This window comes from Bombus impatiens, unplaced genomic scaffold (assembly GCF_000188095.3).
Source record: "Bombus impatiens unplaced genomic scaffold, BIMP_2.2 scf_0142, whole genome shotgun sequence".
Classification (NCBI taxonomy): domain Eukaryota; kingdom Metazoa; phylum Arthropoda; class Insecta; order Hymenoptera; family Apidae; genus Bombus; species Bombus impatiens.
Genome location: NT_176561.1, coordinates 3,064,426 through 3,079,887, shown reverse-complemented (window position 1 = coordinate 3,079,887; position 15,462 = coordinate 3,064,426). Strand labels below are relative to the sequence as shown.

The window sequence follows — 15,462 nt, the reverse complement described above, 5'->3', positions numbered from 1 at the left end:
ATATTGTATTATACAACATCGTGCTTTCATGAGTAAGTAAAAGGTTGCTGGCATAAATTCGTTCAACGTATCAATTAAAGCCAAACTTTCATTTAATCGAGTTGTTCAACGTATGATTAAAAAATGAAGTTTGTTTTGTTCAAATTTACAAGATTGTATCTAATCGATGATCGATTCCACGTTTCGTTAATTTTGTTAAAAACATACGAATGGAAAATTTTTTACAGAAAATCATCAATGTTAGCAAATAAATCGCGAGGTTAACGAAACGTTAATCTTTAAATGGTTAAAATAAAACACCCTGTACGTTATAATTTCCTAAAGGAAGAGACGTAAAGGTAAAAGCATTCCTCTCATTTGCAACAATATTTTCAAGCTTAAACGTTTCATTATACCATTAAACTCGTCCCTGTGCGAGACACAACTCGACAGATGACTATTAAAAGCGAACGAAGGACCGTTACCCGTCACAAGTATGCATTACCCACCAAATTTCATTCACGATATTAACAACACTTTCGCAACGTGGCTGATCGAACCGGAATCGCAATTAAAAATTGATTTACAACAGCCGCCGTGTCGGTTCGTCATTAACAACGCTCATGCGCACGCGCGTGAGAAGAAAAACGGCAGCCGGTGGCAGCGTGCAAATTTCGCGATAATTGGCGAACGTGTCGCTCGCACGCCGCTAATATCACGATGGAATCGCAACGAGCGAATCGATCAGGCCTCGATGGATCGCCCAGAGCGCAATTTGTCATAGACAAGAATCTCATCGAGGATGCGTGATCGAGACGCGCCTCTACGAAATCGGCTGTCATGTTTATGATCTAATTACCTATGATTTCGATCTTCGAATTCACGATCGATCCGTTTAATCGGTTACACATTATCTTTGGTTATTTCTTACAGGCTGAGATCGGTTAGGAACGTGTTCGTGCAAAATTGATATTGTGTAAGGAAAATCCATTAGGCTTGTTTGTCTTAAAGGAAATTTGTCAATGTCACGTGTCTGTTTCCTTTATTTGAATACACACTATCTTTGAGGTTTATTTGTAGAGTACAGTTGCTTATTCAGATTCATATTTTTAGAAAGATAAAGAAACGCAATCTAAATAGAGATCTGTTTCGCGTATTACATAATATAAAATACCAACTTATAATTCGTCATAGAAATTTTATAGATTTATATATAATGACACTTTTAGGGATCTGAATGATTCTTTGTAAAGCATACGAATGAAAATTTATTTTCTCTGAATTACATATTTTTCCATATGCTTTTCACATTAATTCCTTTAGCTCTAATTCTATACTTTAGTCGTTGGCAAATTAAAAATGAATGGCGTGAAAAGCACTATAATTTTATAAAACGAAATTATGATATAATTGACAATGAATAGATATAATATATAGATGAAAGAATGGATGATATCTTAAAAAAGTCTAGTACAAAAGTTGTTAATTTTCATATGTCCAATTATCAATTTTACACTTTCCTTTGTCCACTATATAAAGTGCGTAGTCATTTCAGAAAACGAACAGAACTCATTCAGAAATTTAAACTTACGTAAACACGAAGTCTTATGGACTACAAATCAGATCATTGTATTGATCAAAATGAATCGTCACATAATATAATCTCAGACAAGGTTATAGATCCTAACCAAAATAATTATTACGATTTGTAATTAATGGAACACTGATACGTAATGGACGGTCAGCTTTCTCAGCAAAAATGACTTCGTCTAACTAGGTGTTCGTCTTCACGAAAATTCTGTACTAACCAGGTTTTATCGGCACGATCAAAGGGATCCCGATACGACGTTGACACAAGGCTGAACTTGGTGTCATTCCTCTCCTGTGACAGCTTCACTATCTTGTTCTTTTCGAAGAACGCTCAATCCCATTATCTTTCGCCCTGGTTGACCTGCTACCCGGGCGTAAAGTGGGTAATCCTGTCGAAGAAGCGATCTTCAATCTTCTACACTCTACGCGACGAATACCAGGTTCTTGGGAGGTTTCGAAGGTTCGATTCGTTATTTTGTCACAACGGTTGGTGTTACGTGATGACTTTCTCGTAGATATGAATTTTAGTTCTTCAGATAACTATAAAATGTCAAAAAATACAAACTTTATTTAATTCATCCTATGTACTCGCAAATGTGTTCAACGACATTAATCTACAATAACAAAAAACAAGAAATCCTAGCACCAGGTGGTTAATATAATTTCAATTTTGTATAACAACGATGTCAAAAATAATTTCGTAAATCGCTCCAGGGGTGAAACCTGACCGGATAAATACTTTGACTCGAATCTAATTGAACGTTACGGCAAGCATTCATAAAAGGAAGAAAAGATAACAACGAAGCGGTAGTTGCGCCATCGAAAAAGCGGAGTTGTTACCGAATTATTTTGTGGAGAAATTGACAGTCGGTGCCAAAGCATGGTGGTTAGAGACCTTCGCTGACAATGTGGATCTGTAATTAGAACCGTGCCGTCTTCTGCCATTCCTCTCCGTTTCACGATTTTTTTCTTCTTCTTTCTTTAATCTGTTTTTGTTCACGTGAAATCTCACACAGCTATGTATTATCGTCTTAAACCAACAGACCCTGTGACGAGTAGCAGAACCTGGTTCAAAAGCAGCTACGTGGATCAAGGTAGGCAAAAGGGGGAAAGCAGGTCCCGAAAACGAAAGACGGCACGAGAGAAACTTAAATAGTAGGTCTGTCTTTAATAACCTTGGTCCCGAGACGCAAACTGAATGTCATTGCAGTAGATTCGATCACGTGAGTCGGCACTGACAGCTTAATTCTAGTGTCGTGTCAATGGCGCAGCTTGGCCTCTCAAATTCGTGAAAGAACCAGGGGAATCCTCCGATATCAAAACGGCACACGGCGCCACTGTATGCAACTTTACAATTAATTCGAACCAGGATCAGTACTATGAAGAATTGCGGGTATACGTCAAAAAGGAAGTTTGTTCGAATTTGTATATTTTCCTTCGTTTCATTAATTGGAACATTTTGCGACTTAGAAAATTTTCGATATTGAAAAGCATATTCGTATTTGGAAGCTAAAAATTCAAATTTTGCAAATATTTATATACAGTAGCTCGATAGGAAATTCTTATGAATATACTTAAAAATTTCATTAGTACCTCAAATGTAACTTAAATTTGAACATATTCTCAAATTGAACTCAGGATGCCATCTGAAGTATAATGTGACAACTTGTAACTTAATAGTGGATTGTAGTACTACACGTGATATGAAAATCTCTTTAATTTACAATACCTTATCATAATATAAGATTAAATATTACTAGTATATAAACAAAATCATGTTGACGCGATTATGTGTACGTGTTAGTAAAAAACTGTTAAATACAAGTACAGGATTTCACGTAAGTTAAACTCTTGTTTCTCGTTAGGTTATGTCACACTTATATATATATATTAAAATATTTTAATGATGAAAATATGTATATATTCAGAAAACAACAGAATATCACTTTAGCGGTCTCGCATATAATATAACAAACGGTCCTTTGAAACAGGATTGTGTATTAAACGTTCATAAACTTTCGAGGATTCATAAGATTTATTTCGCTCGGTATGAAAGCACAGCTAATACAACAATAAAAGAAAATGCATCAAATACGCCACCAGGTGTGAAAAATCTCTAATTTTATATATGTTTTTGAAAATGTATAATAAATATTATGTAATAATAAAAAATATAGTCTACCATGTTTTTTAGATTCACCTGTGCCACAAACACAAATAACAGACCTAAATAATTCAGTACCAGAGAAAGATCTATTAAGTGAAATACCAGGTAATATATTTTTTACTTTTAAGTTAATTAGAAGTTGTATAATATTTTGTATTTTTTACAGATCCACCTCTTCCACAAATACCATTGCCTACTGAAATCACAGAGGTTATTAAACTACATGCAAATGGGGAACCTACCTTTGAAAGCTTAGGATTAGGTGGATATGGCCCTGTGGGAATTATTCAAACATTTTATGAATTAGTTCATATTAATTGTAATCTACCATGGTGGGCAACAATTGTACTAACTTCAGTACTTATCAAAGTTGCAACATTTCCACTTTCGATATCTGTACAGAAAAATACTAGCAATATGAACAGAATTCTGTCACAAATAATAAAGTTACAGGAAAATATGACTGACGCAAGAAGATGTGGAAATTCACAAGATGGTGTGTACTAACATATTTATCCAGCATATTATAAAGTATGTACTAGTATATATTTATCTAAACAAATAAATTTTATTTTTGTCTTTTAGCTGCTGTATATGCTTTTGAATTACAACAGCTGATGAGGAAAAATAATGTTAAGATATTTCCTGTTTCGAATCTTTTGAAGGTATGCAATTGAATGGGTATATTATGTACTTAAGTACATCTGTGATAATTTAAATATTAAAATTTATTCCTATATACTAAATAGATTGGAACACATCTACCAATATTTTTTGCTCTACGAGAAATGACTAGTAAACCTGTAGAAAGTTTAAAGGAAGGTGGATTGTGGTGGTTTACGGATTTAAGTAGTACTGATCCATATTATCTGTTGCCACTGGGTACTACTATAACATTATATGCTGTTACTTCATATGCATTGAAGAATTCAAAAAATTTGGCTCCAATAATACAAAATATGTTCAAAGCAATACCAGTTATTTCATTTATATTTGCAGTGAAGTTTCCGGGGGTAAGATACATAGCTCTTATTTATCTTTACTTTGTATTGTAAATATTACAAAAAATTTGTTTCAGGCCATTTTGTGTCATTGGGCTGTTTCAAATATTCTAACCATAATAGAAAATCAATTACTGCATTTAGAGAAAGTAAAAGCATTTTTTAATATCCCTCCTATGATGACCACAAATATAGACATAAAGAGAGACAAAGGCTTCAAGGAATCATTCTCTGATGGTACTTTCAAATAAATATTCACAGTATAATACAGTTTTAGATTTATTACATGAACAATTTTTTTTTCAGCTTGGACTAACATGAAACTATCTAATAAGCTAGCAGCTTATGCACGTGCAGATGTAAAACAATTTAATAATGCAGCTAAAGGTCCACTCCCAATGACATATAAATACAACCCAGTAAAAAATTTATCAAAAGCAACATCAGCAACATCAATGACAACAATGAAAAAATGAGATTTTATGTATATGAAATTTCTTTACATATTTAATTAGATCTAATTGTAATAATTTGAAATTTATGTCAATAAACTAGAAAATAATGATAAGATATCTCTAATAAATTATATACAATTATAAATGATATATGTTGAATTTCATACTTTTTAGATAATATTAACATTTTATACCAATACATTGATTAATCACTTCAAGTAGATGATTATTTTCAAGAGCTGCTGCTATTCTTTCTTTATCAGCTAATTGCTTATTTACTGCTGCCTCTGACATATGAGTACCTGGTGTAATTTCAACACTAACTTTAAATCTTGAAGGTAGAACTCGCAGTAATTGTACTCTAATTGATAAACCAATTAATGTTGCCATACTGCAATGTGGTATCGTTGGAGTAAATTTTACGTGAACTGTGCTTGCTTTATTATCAATCTGAAAGAAAACATATTACTTTCTTTGATAATATGGTTAATAACGTATACTATAATCTTTTTATATCATGTTTGTGTGTTACTTCGATGAGACTTTGTTCTACCACATTCAATTCTTCCAATGTCAAAGGATGTTCAGGATCATTGATGTTTCTAATCAAATCTGTAAATCGTATGTTAGAAAAAATAATTGTATACGACATAAAAATTCAGAAAACATTATGATATTAATAAATACATACCGAAAATTTCACGTGCATCAAATTCATCTACAATATCTTCATCTTCATCTTCCGCAGTAATTTCTCTTTCATCTATTTTTTTGTATAATTTGGGATTAATATTTTCAAAGGAATCCTCCATTTTCTTCGTTAAAGAAATGAAAATTTTACACCGTTATGTAAACGTCGTAAAATTATTTTTCCGTTTTATTCAGAAGTATGTATGTGTATATATATATATATGTATATATTAATCGAAGCTTTTTAATCCGAGCACAGAAAGTAACGTAAAATTTATATCGGAGATTAATACAATATTTAAAGATCCCTTTAATTCAAATGAATGATAAAATTCTAAGGATCGTATACAACCCAATGTTGTGATAGGTTTTTTTTTTACGCGTAGTACTACCGTTGGTGAAAAGAGAAAAAAAGCATAACACCGTACAATTCGTAGCGACCACGTTCTTCAAAGATCTGCCTGTGCATGCGCATTTTAGTTGATTAGGTTACGACTTACAATATTATATATACCAAATGCACATACTCACAAATGTATATCTTTATTTCGGTAATTTAATATATCATAAATACTGAAAATATTTTGTGATATTTGTAAAAAGCCTTTGTACTATATTAAGGAAGATTTGACTCCATCTATTTCTAACGAATAAAAGAAAGGTGAGGTTATGTACAGCATAAGGTTATGTGCATGTTTTATATATCTATATCTTTTTTATGTTTTGAATTACAAATAATTTTAATTACAGTTTCAAGATGGCTACATCTCTTGCGAGACAATTAAAACAACTAAGAACCCCTCAAACAACAATACTGCAACGAGATAAAAAACATACAAGTTTGTTATTTGATCCCAGAGAAGCTGCTAATTTAGACAGAGAGACAGTTTTAAGCATAGGTAACACACTTTATTTTATGTTTCTACCTCTACATACTTTTAATTGAAGCAATAATTGATGTTTATTTCTTCACCAGGTCAAAATGGATTGCAAGAGTTGACTAAGCTATCAGACGTATTTTTAGAATTTGAACATACTCTTTTTGCACAAAGTTCACTGAATCTTGAACGTGCTGTGCAAGATGTTAAAGTTAACAAGAAGTTAGATAGACAGATTGAAAAGTTTCTTATCCTTCTATCTCCTTACTTCTTGCTCAATAATGCTCATAAAACTCTTGAATGGTTAATATGTAGGTTTCGCATAGAAGAATTTAATAGAGATCAATTTTTGCTTTTAATATTACCTTATCACGAAACTCGGATGTTTGCAAGAGCGTTACAACTATTAAATCTATCTGATGATGCTGATAACTGGCACTGGTTAGAACCCCTTCAAAAGCCAGGTGTTCCCTTAGCTACAATAACATTAGTCAATCGTCTTAGTTCTGATAATGCTTTACTAAAACTAATTTGCAATCACGTAATTACCGCTACTAACACATATTCAGAGCGAGCGTCTTCTTTAAGTACTCTGTATGCATTTTACACAACTTCAATATTAGGAATTATCGATCAATCATCTGGAATTTCCGAAGTACAAATGGGTCATATGTTACCAGCTATTTTAAAAGGTTTAGAAAGTTCCATCTCCGATTTTGTAGCCAGTAGTTACATGATCTTAGCAAAACTGGCGTTCAAAGAGAAATTGAATGATATAACTATGGAAAAATTACTTCTGAAGATATTCAAGAAAACGCATCTAAAAGAGGAAGCATTGCACCTGTTATTCTTCTTGTACAATATACCAATTCATCAACTTACTACAGTTCCAAAAAGTCTTGCTACTCGACTATCAGAATTGTCCTGGTTCATCGAGCTCGCAATCAAGCTTCAATCTTCTAATGTGAATATATTAAAATTCATTGTATCATTACTACAAACAAGTTGTCGCATGATTTTGGACAGTCCATCAGAAACAGTTCGAATACAGAATATGGTGAATGAAATATTGTCACGAATAAAGCTCGATGATATTGGAGTGGACACCATTTTGTGGAATGTATTACAGAAGGAGTTTCTTTCAACTGACATGAAAAATGAAGCTAGAGAATTTCTAATAAGATTGTATCACACTCTTGAAAGAACGTATCCTGAAAGATTCGATGATTACTTGAAAGGATTGATGAAACGCAGCGAAACAGACAAAGATTCCAAACTCGCATTGGAATTCGTCACATCTTGGCATTTTGGAGCCAAGGACACGCAAGAAGCTGTTGGTATACTTGACAAATTGATTCATATCAATCCTGTACAGAGAATTGTAGCGTTGGAAATGTTGGCAGATTCTGATGTGAATATTCCTGAAAGTTTCCAGGAGATGATGACAACTACGATACAATCCAGATTTAGTGACACAGAAGTAGACGTAATCAAAGCTTTGCTCTCTATTTCTACGAAACGCCTAACAAGTCTTCTATCTGCAGATATATTGATTGATGAGTTGAAAATATTACTATCGACTTGTCACACCAGCCGTAGGAAAATACTAGCAAAACCAGCATTGAAAATCCTATTAGAACTCTGTAAAGTCGGAGATGATACTAGCGTATTCATTACATCATTACCTTATTTATTCCCAAATGACGACGCAGACGTGGATATTGCGATGGAAGTATTAGAATCAAACTTTGCTAGGAACAATATTTATATGCAACACGTGCAGAAGGATCTAGGAAAATTACCGAACGCAGAGGCTGTTTCATCGGCATCTTTTCATAATATATTAAACTGGGAATTGCTGCCGCCAACAGATAGCATATTAAGCGCAATGAAGCAACAGATCGCTCATGGTGATGCAGCTTCCATGTTTTTCAACCTAATTTTACTCGGATCCGTATGTAGAGTCCCTGTTGGATCTCTGGAACCGCAAATAGCTCGAGAGGTAATCGAAATGGCTACGGAGATGATTAAAAAATATCCGCAAGTAAAGTTATTACAAAATTGCAATAATATTACAGGGGATAATATACAAATGGCCATAGAATTAACTTCTCAAGGTGTTCTCCCATTGCAAGTTGGTACCTACGTTCTGGAAATGGTTCACAGACGTCTCGATTTGAAGTCAAATCCGGCGATTGACTTTGAGAACAATCAACATCGTAGTAATTTGATTTTGAGACTTCTTGAGATGTTCTTCGAGGGAATAGATAATGTATATTGGTGCAAGCATTATTCTCGTTGTCTACAAATATTTTTTCAAAGGCATTTCTCCACGATTCAGGATCTTATCCGCTTTCTCTCTCAACTGTACATAAAGCCTGTGAAGGTGCAAACGTCCTTTCATTGCTTGAAGATAACTCAAGTCCTGCTGAATCAATGCAAATCTACTGAATGGGCGTTTGAGGATAAAGTCTTTGTTACAAATTTGTTACTTTCGTTAGCCAGAGAGAACAATGAATGTCGAATAGCGTCATTAAAAGTGCTCGAGAAGCTCATAAGCAAGTGCTCAAGTGCTCAAGTGCTTAATCGTTGCACAATGGTGAATCCCTTTCCATCCTTACTGCAAGAACTTGTCATCAGAAGCCCAGAAATATCTTTAGATCCTGATCAATTATCTTTATCTCTTTACATTCTATTATCACCTGATCCAGATGTATGTAAACAATTGAAGACAGATCTTCGAAAAAGGCTACAACATGCGCAACAAATGTTATTTGAGATAGTCATGGATCAGCAAACTCCTTTACATATTAAATCACAGCTGCTTGATATTCTAGTTTACGTGAATGGGCCCACAATACTTCAACGATTAGTTCCTCTTGGATTATACCTTTTAGAAATGCTTCAGGCTGATCCTAAAAATAAATCTGCAGGAAATTTGTTGAAAAACATACTTCAGAGATTCAACAGCGCAACAGTAAAGGCACTCACTGTTGAACAAGTTTGGAAGTTATTCGAAGCTAGCATAGAGGAGCACAAGATCAAAGTAATAACAGAATCCGGAAATCAACATCCACCAAGTGTGATTCTTCTAAAACAAATAGGAAGTACCTTCTTCCAAAAAGCTGAAGAAGCGTCCAATGTTCTTCAGAAGAAAATTCTAGCTAAATTAGTAGATGTAGCCACTGATTGTGAAATAGGAAACATTATTTCTTCAACCAATAGAGCAATGAGAAAAATTCGAGTGAATGCACAGCTTGTAGTTGACGAGCTACAGATCATGAAGGATCTCAAGAATGCTGAATTAAACGACAGTAAAATGAAAAATAGAAGACGGATCAGTCTCATTCGTGCTCCTGACCCAACCATAATCAACAGAAGAGAATGGAAACGTGGCGTGACTCTCTTAGAGTTCGTTCAACAAGCTGACAATATCGAACATGAGGAATTACTCTACCCGATCCTGTTTAATTTGCTGAAGACATGCCTCAGTTTCGAGGAACAAAGTCCTATAGAATATACGAACCAATTATTACTATCCACTATTCATCGATTGACAGTGAAGAAATTGCCTATTCGTGATGCTCATTTACAAATAGACTTAATCACGCAATGTATTAGAACTTCAAGAAATCCCCAAACTCATCATCATGCTCTATTAGTTCTAGTAGAGTTATTAAAAATCGTCGATGTGAGATGTGCTCTATATACTATAATGCCTATTTTCACTTTCATGGGAAGTTCTGTGGTCCGTCAGGACGATGCTTATTCTATTCAAATAATATCCAAGACCATCGAGACCGTGGTTCCTATAATAAACGCGGCTGAGAATGAAACTCACGCTTGTGAGGTTCTAAGAACATTTATCGTTTCGTTACCCGATATTCCAGAACATAGACGAACTCCATTATTTGTGAAGTTATTACAATTATTGGATAATCATTTTCATTTGTATTACTTGTTGAGTTTCGAAAGCCACGTTATGTCGAGTACTATGCGTATTACGAATCAAAAGACACCTGGACAGAGATTAGAATTTGCTCTACAGGTATCTCAAGAATTTCCACCCACGAGACTTATTCAGGTTTGCGTGAAATTGGCTCAGTTTCTGAAGGAATTGCCTGTAGACGTAGAAGACGAAGAAGGCAGGAGAGCTGCGATTTCGTTTAAATATAAACACATCTTTGATGTTAGTACTAGTAGTCCTAAACACTTAAGACATTATAAATATACTCTGGTCCAGTTTTTAAGTAATCTGTTATCGTCATCTCATCTTATTAATAAAGTCGCAGAGTTCGATTCTACCGAAGTGAATAATGTGAGACCATATTATGATCAACTGATTGTTGAATTAATCATACTAATCCAATGTACCTCGAAGAATGCTGATAAACATCAAGGAAAGCCAATTGCGAAATATTGGAAGGTTCTTTTGCATCATTTATATGACGTGTTAGATTTGGTGAATAATTTATTGCCAAATGGAATATTCTTGGTCAGTATCAAGCGTCTGATAGAACATAATTTACTGACAGTGAAGAGAAAAGCCTTGGAGCTTCTTAACACGCGTCTTCAACAAAGAAAGTTTAATGAAGAGGATCACGAAGATTTGTTACAGTTGATTGAATGTTTATCGAAGACAGTATCAGTGGAAGTAAAGTCTGAAACGCAGGAACAGGAGATTGTACAGCAAACTGTCTTGATTACTATAAAATTGTTGGCGAAATTGTTGGCTAGCGATCATCCCATACTGTTCAAACCGGTAAGTCGATATATTATTTAACAGAAATAGAAAATTATTGGTTGGCCAGTTGGTCATTAATAGATTGCGGATGTTTATGCAATTTCATATTTTTGTAAACATAACTGAAAAAATAAATCTTAAATGGAGAGTTGTTGTATTCGGCAACTACAATATTATAATTAAGACCGTATTTTGAATATCTTATATATTTTTGCGAAAAAAATCCATTACTGATAGACAATTAAATAAATTAATAGATACAAATTTTTATTATTATTATTACTATTTTTGTTATAGATTCTTGAGACGACCACTGAGCTGTTAGGTTCAAGGGAAGGACCAGTACTAGCCAGCGCTGCTCTTTGTGTCGCGGAATTATGCAGTTCTATGCGTATTCACGCGATACATTCATTGAACAAATTTGTACCGGCCATCCTACATTTGTTAGAAGATCACTGCCATCAAGGTGTGCCGGATGTAATAGTCGTCAGTATCGTAAGCGCGTTGCAAAAGATCGTCGAATCTGTAGGCAACTTCTTATCTTTGTATTTGGATCAGTTACTGTTTGAACTGGCGAGATTAAACTCTCTGTACACTGATACGGAACATCAAAAGGTATGATTTACTACTTTATTAAATACTTCTGTTGCCGCGATAAATGTATTTTATAAACAATCGTATACTAACTGTTCACTATCTTTTAGCCACATTTCGTAGGTTTCTCAAAGTGTTTTCACCTTTTCTATTCATTCCCTATTGTTTACTATATTTTTGGAGATTTTTTACATATAGTTTTTAACTATCTGATATGATTTTATCAATATTTGAGACTACATTATACAACTAAACGATAATCAATATTTTTGAAGATTTTCCTTGTTTATCATTTTCATAGATTGGCATCGTAATATCACGATTAAATGCAACAACCCAGAAACTCTCCACGTGCATACCTTCGCGAGTGCTGTTACCAGCAGTCAACAGGACATATATGACGTTACTTGCAAAGAAATTGTACCAACGTATCCCAGCGCTGATGAATGTCCTAGTAGAATCATTCAATAGTGCTCAGCCTAATGATATAAACGCAGTTATACCGGATTTAGGCACATTCTTCTTAAAGGTTTTACAGTTTCGCGAAGATATTTCAAACTCGCCAGATGACATGGAAGTAGACGAATTGGAATTAACGTTGAAGGATGTGGTGGTCGTAGAGGAAAGCGCCAGTAAAGCATTGGTTGCTTTGGTACTGAAACTAAGCGAGACTACCTTTAGACCACTTTATTATAAACTTTACGACTGGGCTGCTAGAAATCCACAGTACAAGGAACGAAATATCACTTTCTACAGGTTGATTAAATTATTTTATCTGAGTTTTATTTTATTTTGTAATTTTTTGCATTTTTGTGTGTTAAAGTTTACTTATGGTTACCTAATCATGGATAAAAATATATAAATTATTATCATCTGTTGCAGACTTTCAGCCAACATAGCAGAGTGTCTAAAATCACTTTTCGTTCTGTTTGCTGGTCACTTCATCAAGCATGCAGCAATATTGTTAAGTAGTAATAATCCAGCGATCATAGAGGAACCGCAGGAGATGACTCTGCCTGAAGAGTCTAGCAAAATCGAGTTAGTAGAAGCCATTTTATTGACTCTATATCGAGTCTTCAGTTACGACGCTCATAATTTCGTGAGTCAAGAGAGATTCGAAATACTGGCTCAACCAATTGTGGATCAGTTGGAGAATACTTTGGGCTCCACAGAGGGCTATGAGAAAAGAGCGAGTGAATTAGTGGTGCCTTGTATTGCTGCCTTCGCTAGTGCCATTCCTGATGACTCTTTGCATAAGCAATTAGTGTACCAGACATTGCTGAAGACAAGACATACGAAACCATATGTTAGAACCGCTGCACTGAATGCGTTGGTGAGTGAAAGCTTATATTTTGTCAAGTTAAATGTATTAATTATTATTAGGTGATTAATATTAATTCATAATTGGTTATAAATAATATTGTAATGATATCGTTACTGAACGATTATACATCAGATTACGCATCAGAAGTACAATTCGATTAAGTTCATAAAATGCTAGTAATTTAATATTTTATTTCACATGAATATAGGTTGAAATTGTAAGGAAGCTTGGCGAAGATTTCATGCCACTCTTGCCAGAAACTATACCCTTCTTGGCAGAAATGTTGGAAGATGAAGACGAAACTACGGAGAAGTGTGCTCAAAATGCAGTGCGCACCTTGGAGGAGATTTTAGGCGAGCCCTTACAAAAATATTTCTAATTTAATTCTAATTTAATTTTTTAAATAAATTTCCAATTAGATTTCATAAAAATTATGTATATATAAATATTATTCTTCTGAAAATAGAATTTAATGAAGTATTCGGAAAGGCAAATGTATTATGAAAACATCTGTTTATTCTTAACTTAAGTCACAATTTGGACGAAATATAGAATATATTATTTCCTTACATTATAATACATTATCGTAAGTTTATGTGTACGTATGTGTGTCTGTATGCGTGAACATGTAGGTAGAAGACCATGGCAGCACTAATTAGGCGCCTGGATTCCTAAATATTGACAGCGGTTCTTATTACGAGTGGCGACAAGCGCATTATAGTCTTTTCTTCGAGAGCGTCTCTGAATTTCGCGCGTGTAAAAAAGACATTTTCCAGTCATGTGTCCCAACCAAAGAACATATAACTATCAAAATCGAATGAACACGAGTTTCGAGGATCCATCTGCAGACTCGACGATTATTCTTCTTTCTAAAAGTGGAGAAGAAAGAAAAAAAGATGATGTTCGATACTCCTCGACGATCCTCTTTTTAGAGATCCATTTTCGTTTGGAGATCATCCTCGTAGAAAAATGCAACGTAGGCCTTCTCGCTGACGCTTTTTGGGCTGGCACCGTAAATTTTATCGTTGATTCTAACACGAATCACACCTGTGGCACCTCGGCTGCATTACGTAGAGACATTTCCTCGCCCTGCTCTATTGATGAAACTTTCCTGCAAACGAAATTTAAGCTTCACTTTTTACATTGCAAGAATATTTGTTGTGAACTGCAATCATTGGATATTGGACTGTTCAAGGACACCAAAGACGAATCAAAATAAGCCAGAATGTTCATACGTGAATTTTATTATATTTACTTAATTATTGATTTAAGAATATTTTTAAAAATTGGTCAGCAAAAAATAAAATGTTCAAAATAATCATGAATATACTACAATACACTAACCAGGATTTTGCCTTGTTAACTGACCATCGTTATCCCTACAAGTTCTTGGAACTGAATTCGTAGACTGAATTTCTAACGTCACATATTGAAAATATACTAATATGTCAGATATATATATCTCAATGAAGAGATTTACTCAGGAGAGTGAAATTACTCGAGATTCCTTGAAAATTGACCAGAATGATAGCAAGCAACGATCATTTAACATGCCATTGCGATATTTTCAAATCATGAATTCGCCATGTATAATCAAACAGGTTGCGTTGTATGTAGAAACAATTAAAATCAAAGGGAAAGGAACTTTGGAGCGAACAAATGGCACGGCTGCACGACCTTTACTCACCTCTTTCTATACTGAAAGATAATGTAGACGATGATGGCGTTGCCAACGAATAGCAGAGCAATTAGAACAGTTGGCAAGACAATATCTGCAAAGGTTAAAAAAAACATAGATTAATAGGTACATCGTGCGGATTTTCGTCTTCCGCTTCTACAATTCGTCATTCCGCGACTCACTCTTCTCTCCCACTTGAGAAGCGTGTGGCACAGTGAACTTCGTACTTATGCGGATTGTCTAATCGGTCGAAGTTTGTTATTCGAGTGTCAACGTTTTTGCGTTCTGATTGTTATTTAATCGATCGAGTTATAATGGTAATTGACGAAAAAACTGCGTTTTTTGTAAGAGTCATCTTCATT

The 15,462-nt window shown here is 34.3% G+C and overlaps 5 protein-coding genes across 6 annotated transcripts in view; 2 read left to right on the top strand and 3 right to left on the bottom strand.

The window, feature by feature from the left end:
- Positions 1-1,395: 1,395 nt before the first annotated feature.
- On the bottom strand, positions 1,396-5,497 carry LOC100744843. Its single transcript, XM_003487142.4, has 3 exons — positions 5,360-5,497; positions 2,410-2,615; positions 1,396-2,109 (listed from the first exon to the last, which is right to left on the bottom strand). The coding sequence occupies exons 2-3, from the start codon at positions 2,512-2,514 to the stop codon at positions 1,876-1,878; spliced, it is 339 nt and encodes a 112-aa protein (XP_003487190.1). The 5' UTR covers positions 2,515-2,615; positions 5,360-5,497; the 3' UTR covers positions 1,396-1,875.
- On the top strand, positions 3,120-5,333 carry LOC100744724 (mitochondrial inner membrane protein OXA1L). The gene is made up of 8 exons (XM_012382066.3): positions 3,120-3,407; positions 3,498-3,672; positions 3,764-3,841; positions 3,903-4,232; positions 4,322-4,401; positions 4,486-4,749; positions 4,815-4,974; positions 5,044-5,333. The coding sequence occupies exons 1-8, from the start codon at positions 3,345-3,347 to the stop codon at positions 5,211-5,213; spliced, it is 1,320 nt and encodes a 439-aa protein (XP_012237489.1). The 5' UTR covers positions 3,120-3,344; the 3' UTR covers positions 5,214-5,333.
- Positions 5,308-6,345, bottom strand: LOC100747123 (MIP18 family protein galla-2). Its single transcript, XM_003487161.4, has 3 exons — positions 5,884-6,345; positions 5,725-5,804; positions 5,308-5,642 (listed from the first exon to the last, which is right to left on the bottom strand). The coding sequence occupies exons 1-3, from the start codon at positions 6,002-6,004 to the stop codon at positions 5,373-5,375; spliced, it is 471 nt and encodes a 156-aa protein (XP_003487209.1). The 5' UTR covers positions 6,005-6,345; the 3' UTR covers positions 5,308-5,372.
- Positions 6,346-6,423: 78 nt separating this feature from the next.
- LOC100744604 (HEAT repeat-containing protein 1) lies at positions 6,424-14,175 on the top strand. Its single transcript, XM_003487140.4, has 7 exons — positions 6,424-6,543; positions 6,633-6,781; positions 6,859-11,522; positions 11,802-12,119; positions 12,400-12,854; positions 12,981-13,431; positions 13,631-14,175. The coding sequence occupies exons 2-7, from the start codon at positions 6,640-6,642 to the stop codon at positions 13,799-13,801; spliced, it is 6,201 nt and encodes a 2,066-aa protein (XP_003487188.1). The 5' UTR covers positions 6,424-6,543; positions 6,633-6,639; the 3' UTR covers positions 13,802-14,175.
- LOC100744480 overlaps positions 13,919-15,462 on the bottom strand; it is a 29,672-nt gene continuing 28,128 nt past the window's right edge. For both annotated transcript variants that reach the window (XR_002946094.2, XM_012382065.3), the window contains 2 exons: positions 15,110-15,194; positions 13,919-14,533 (listed from right to left, as the gene is read on the bottom strand). Coding sequence is in view for 1 of the 2 variants with exons in the window: in XM_012382065.3 (XP_012237488.1) it covers positions 14,464-14,533; positions 15,110-15,194 (155 nt within the window). In the remaining variant the exon portion in view is untranslated. The remainder of the gene's footprint in view (positions 14,534-15,109; positions 15,195-15,462) is intronic.

What these genes read in the sequence shown, in the direction of transcription:
- LOC100744843 (XM_003487142.4), bottom strand. Translation starts at nt 2,514, where the DNA reads ATGGCAGAAGACGGCACGGTTCTAATTACAGATCCACATTGTCAGCGA. An exon ending in TTTCTCCACAAAATAATTCG is followed by an intron (nt 2,110 to 2,409) that starts GTAACAACTCCG and finishes GACATTTTATAG; the next exon opens with TTATCTGAAGAACTAAAATT.
- LOC100744724 (XM_012382066.3), top strand. Translation starts at nt 3,345, where the DNA reads ATGTTGACGCGATTATGTGTACGTGTTAGTAAAAAACTGTTAAATACA. An exon ending in TCTATTAAGTGAAATACCAG is followed by an intron (nt 3,842 to 3,902) that starts GTAATATATTTT and finishes TATTTTTTACAG; the next exon opens with ATCCACCTCTTCCACAAATA. An exon ending in TTGCAGTGAAGTTTCCGGGG is followed by an intron (nt 4,750 to 4,814) that starts GTAAGATACATA and finishes AATTTGTTTCAG; the next exon opens with GCCATTTTGTGTCATTGGGC.
- LOC100747123 (XM_003487161.4), bottom strand. Translation starts at nt 6,004, where the DNA reads ATGGAGGATTCCTTTGAAAATATTAATCCCAAATTATACAAAAAAATA. An exon ending in TGATGCACGTGAAATTTTCG is followed by an intron (nt 5,805 to 5,883) that starts GTATGTATTTAT and finishes TACGATTTACAG; the next exon opens with ATTTGATTAGAAACATCAAT. An exon ending in TAGAACAAAGTCTCATCGAA is followed by an intron (nt 5,643 to 5,724) that starts GTAACACACAAA and finishes GTTTTCTTTCAG; the next exon opens with ATTGATAATAAAGCAAGCAC.
- LOC100744604 (XM_003487140.4), top strand. Translation starts at nt 6,640, where the DNA reads ATGGCTACATCTCTTGCGAGACAATTAAAACAACTAAGAACCCCTCAA. An exon ending in CTGATACGGAACATCAAAAG is followed by an intron (nt 12,120 to 12,399) that starts GTATGATTTACT and finishes TCATTTTCATAG; the next exon opens with ATTGGCATCGTAATATCACG. An exon ending in CCGCTGCACTGAATGCGTTG is followed by an intron (nt 13,432 to 13,630) that starts GTGAGTGAAAGC and finishes ACATGAATATAG; the next exon opens with GTTGAAATTGTAAGGAAGCT.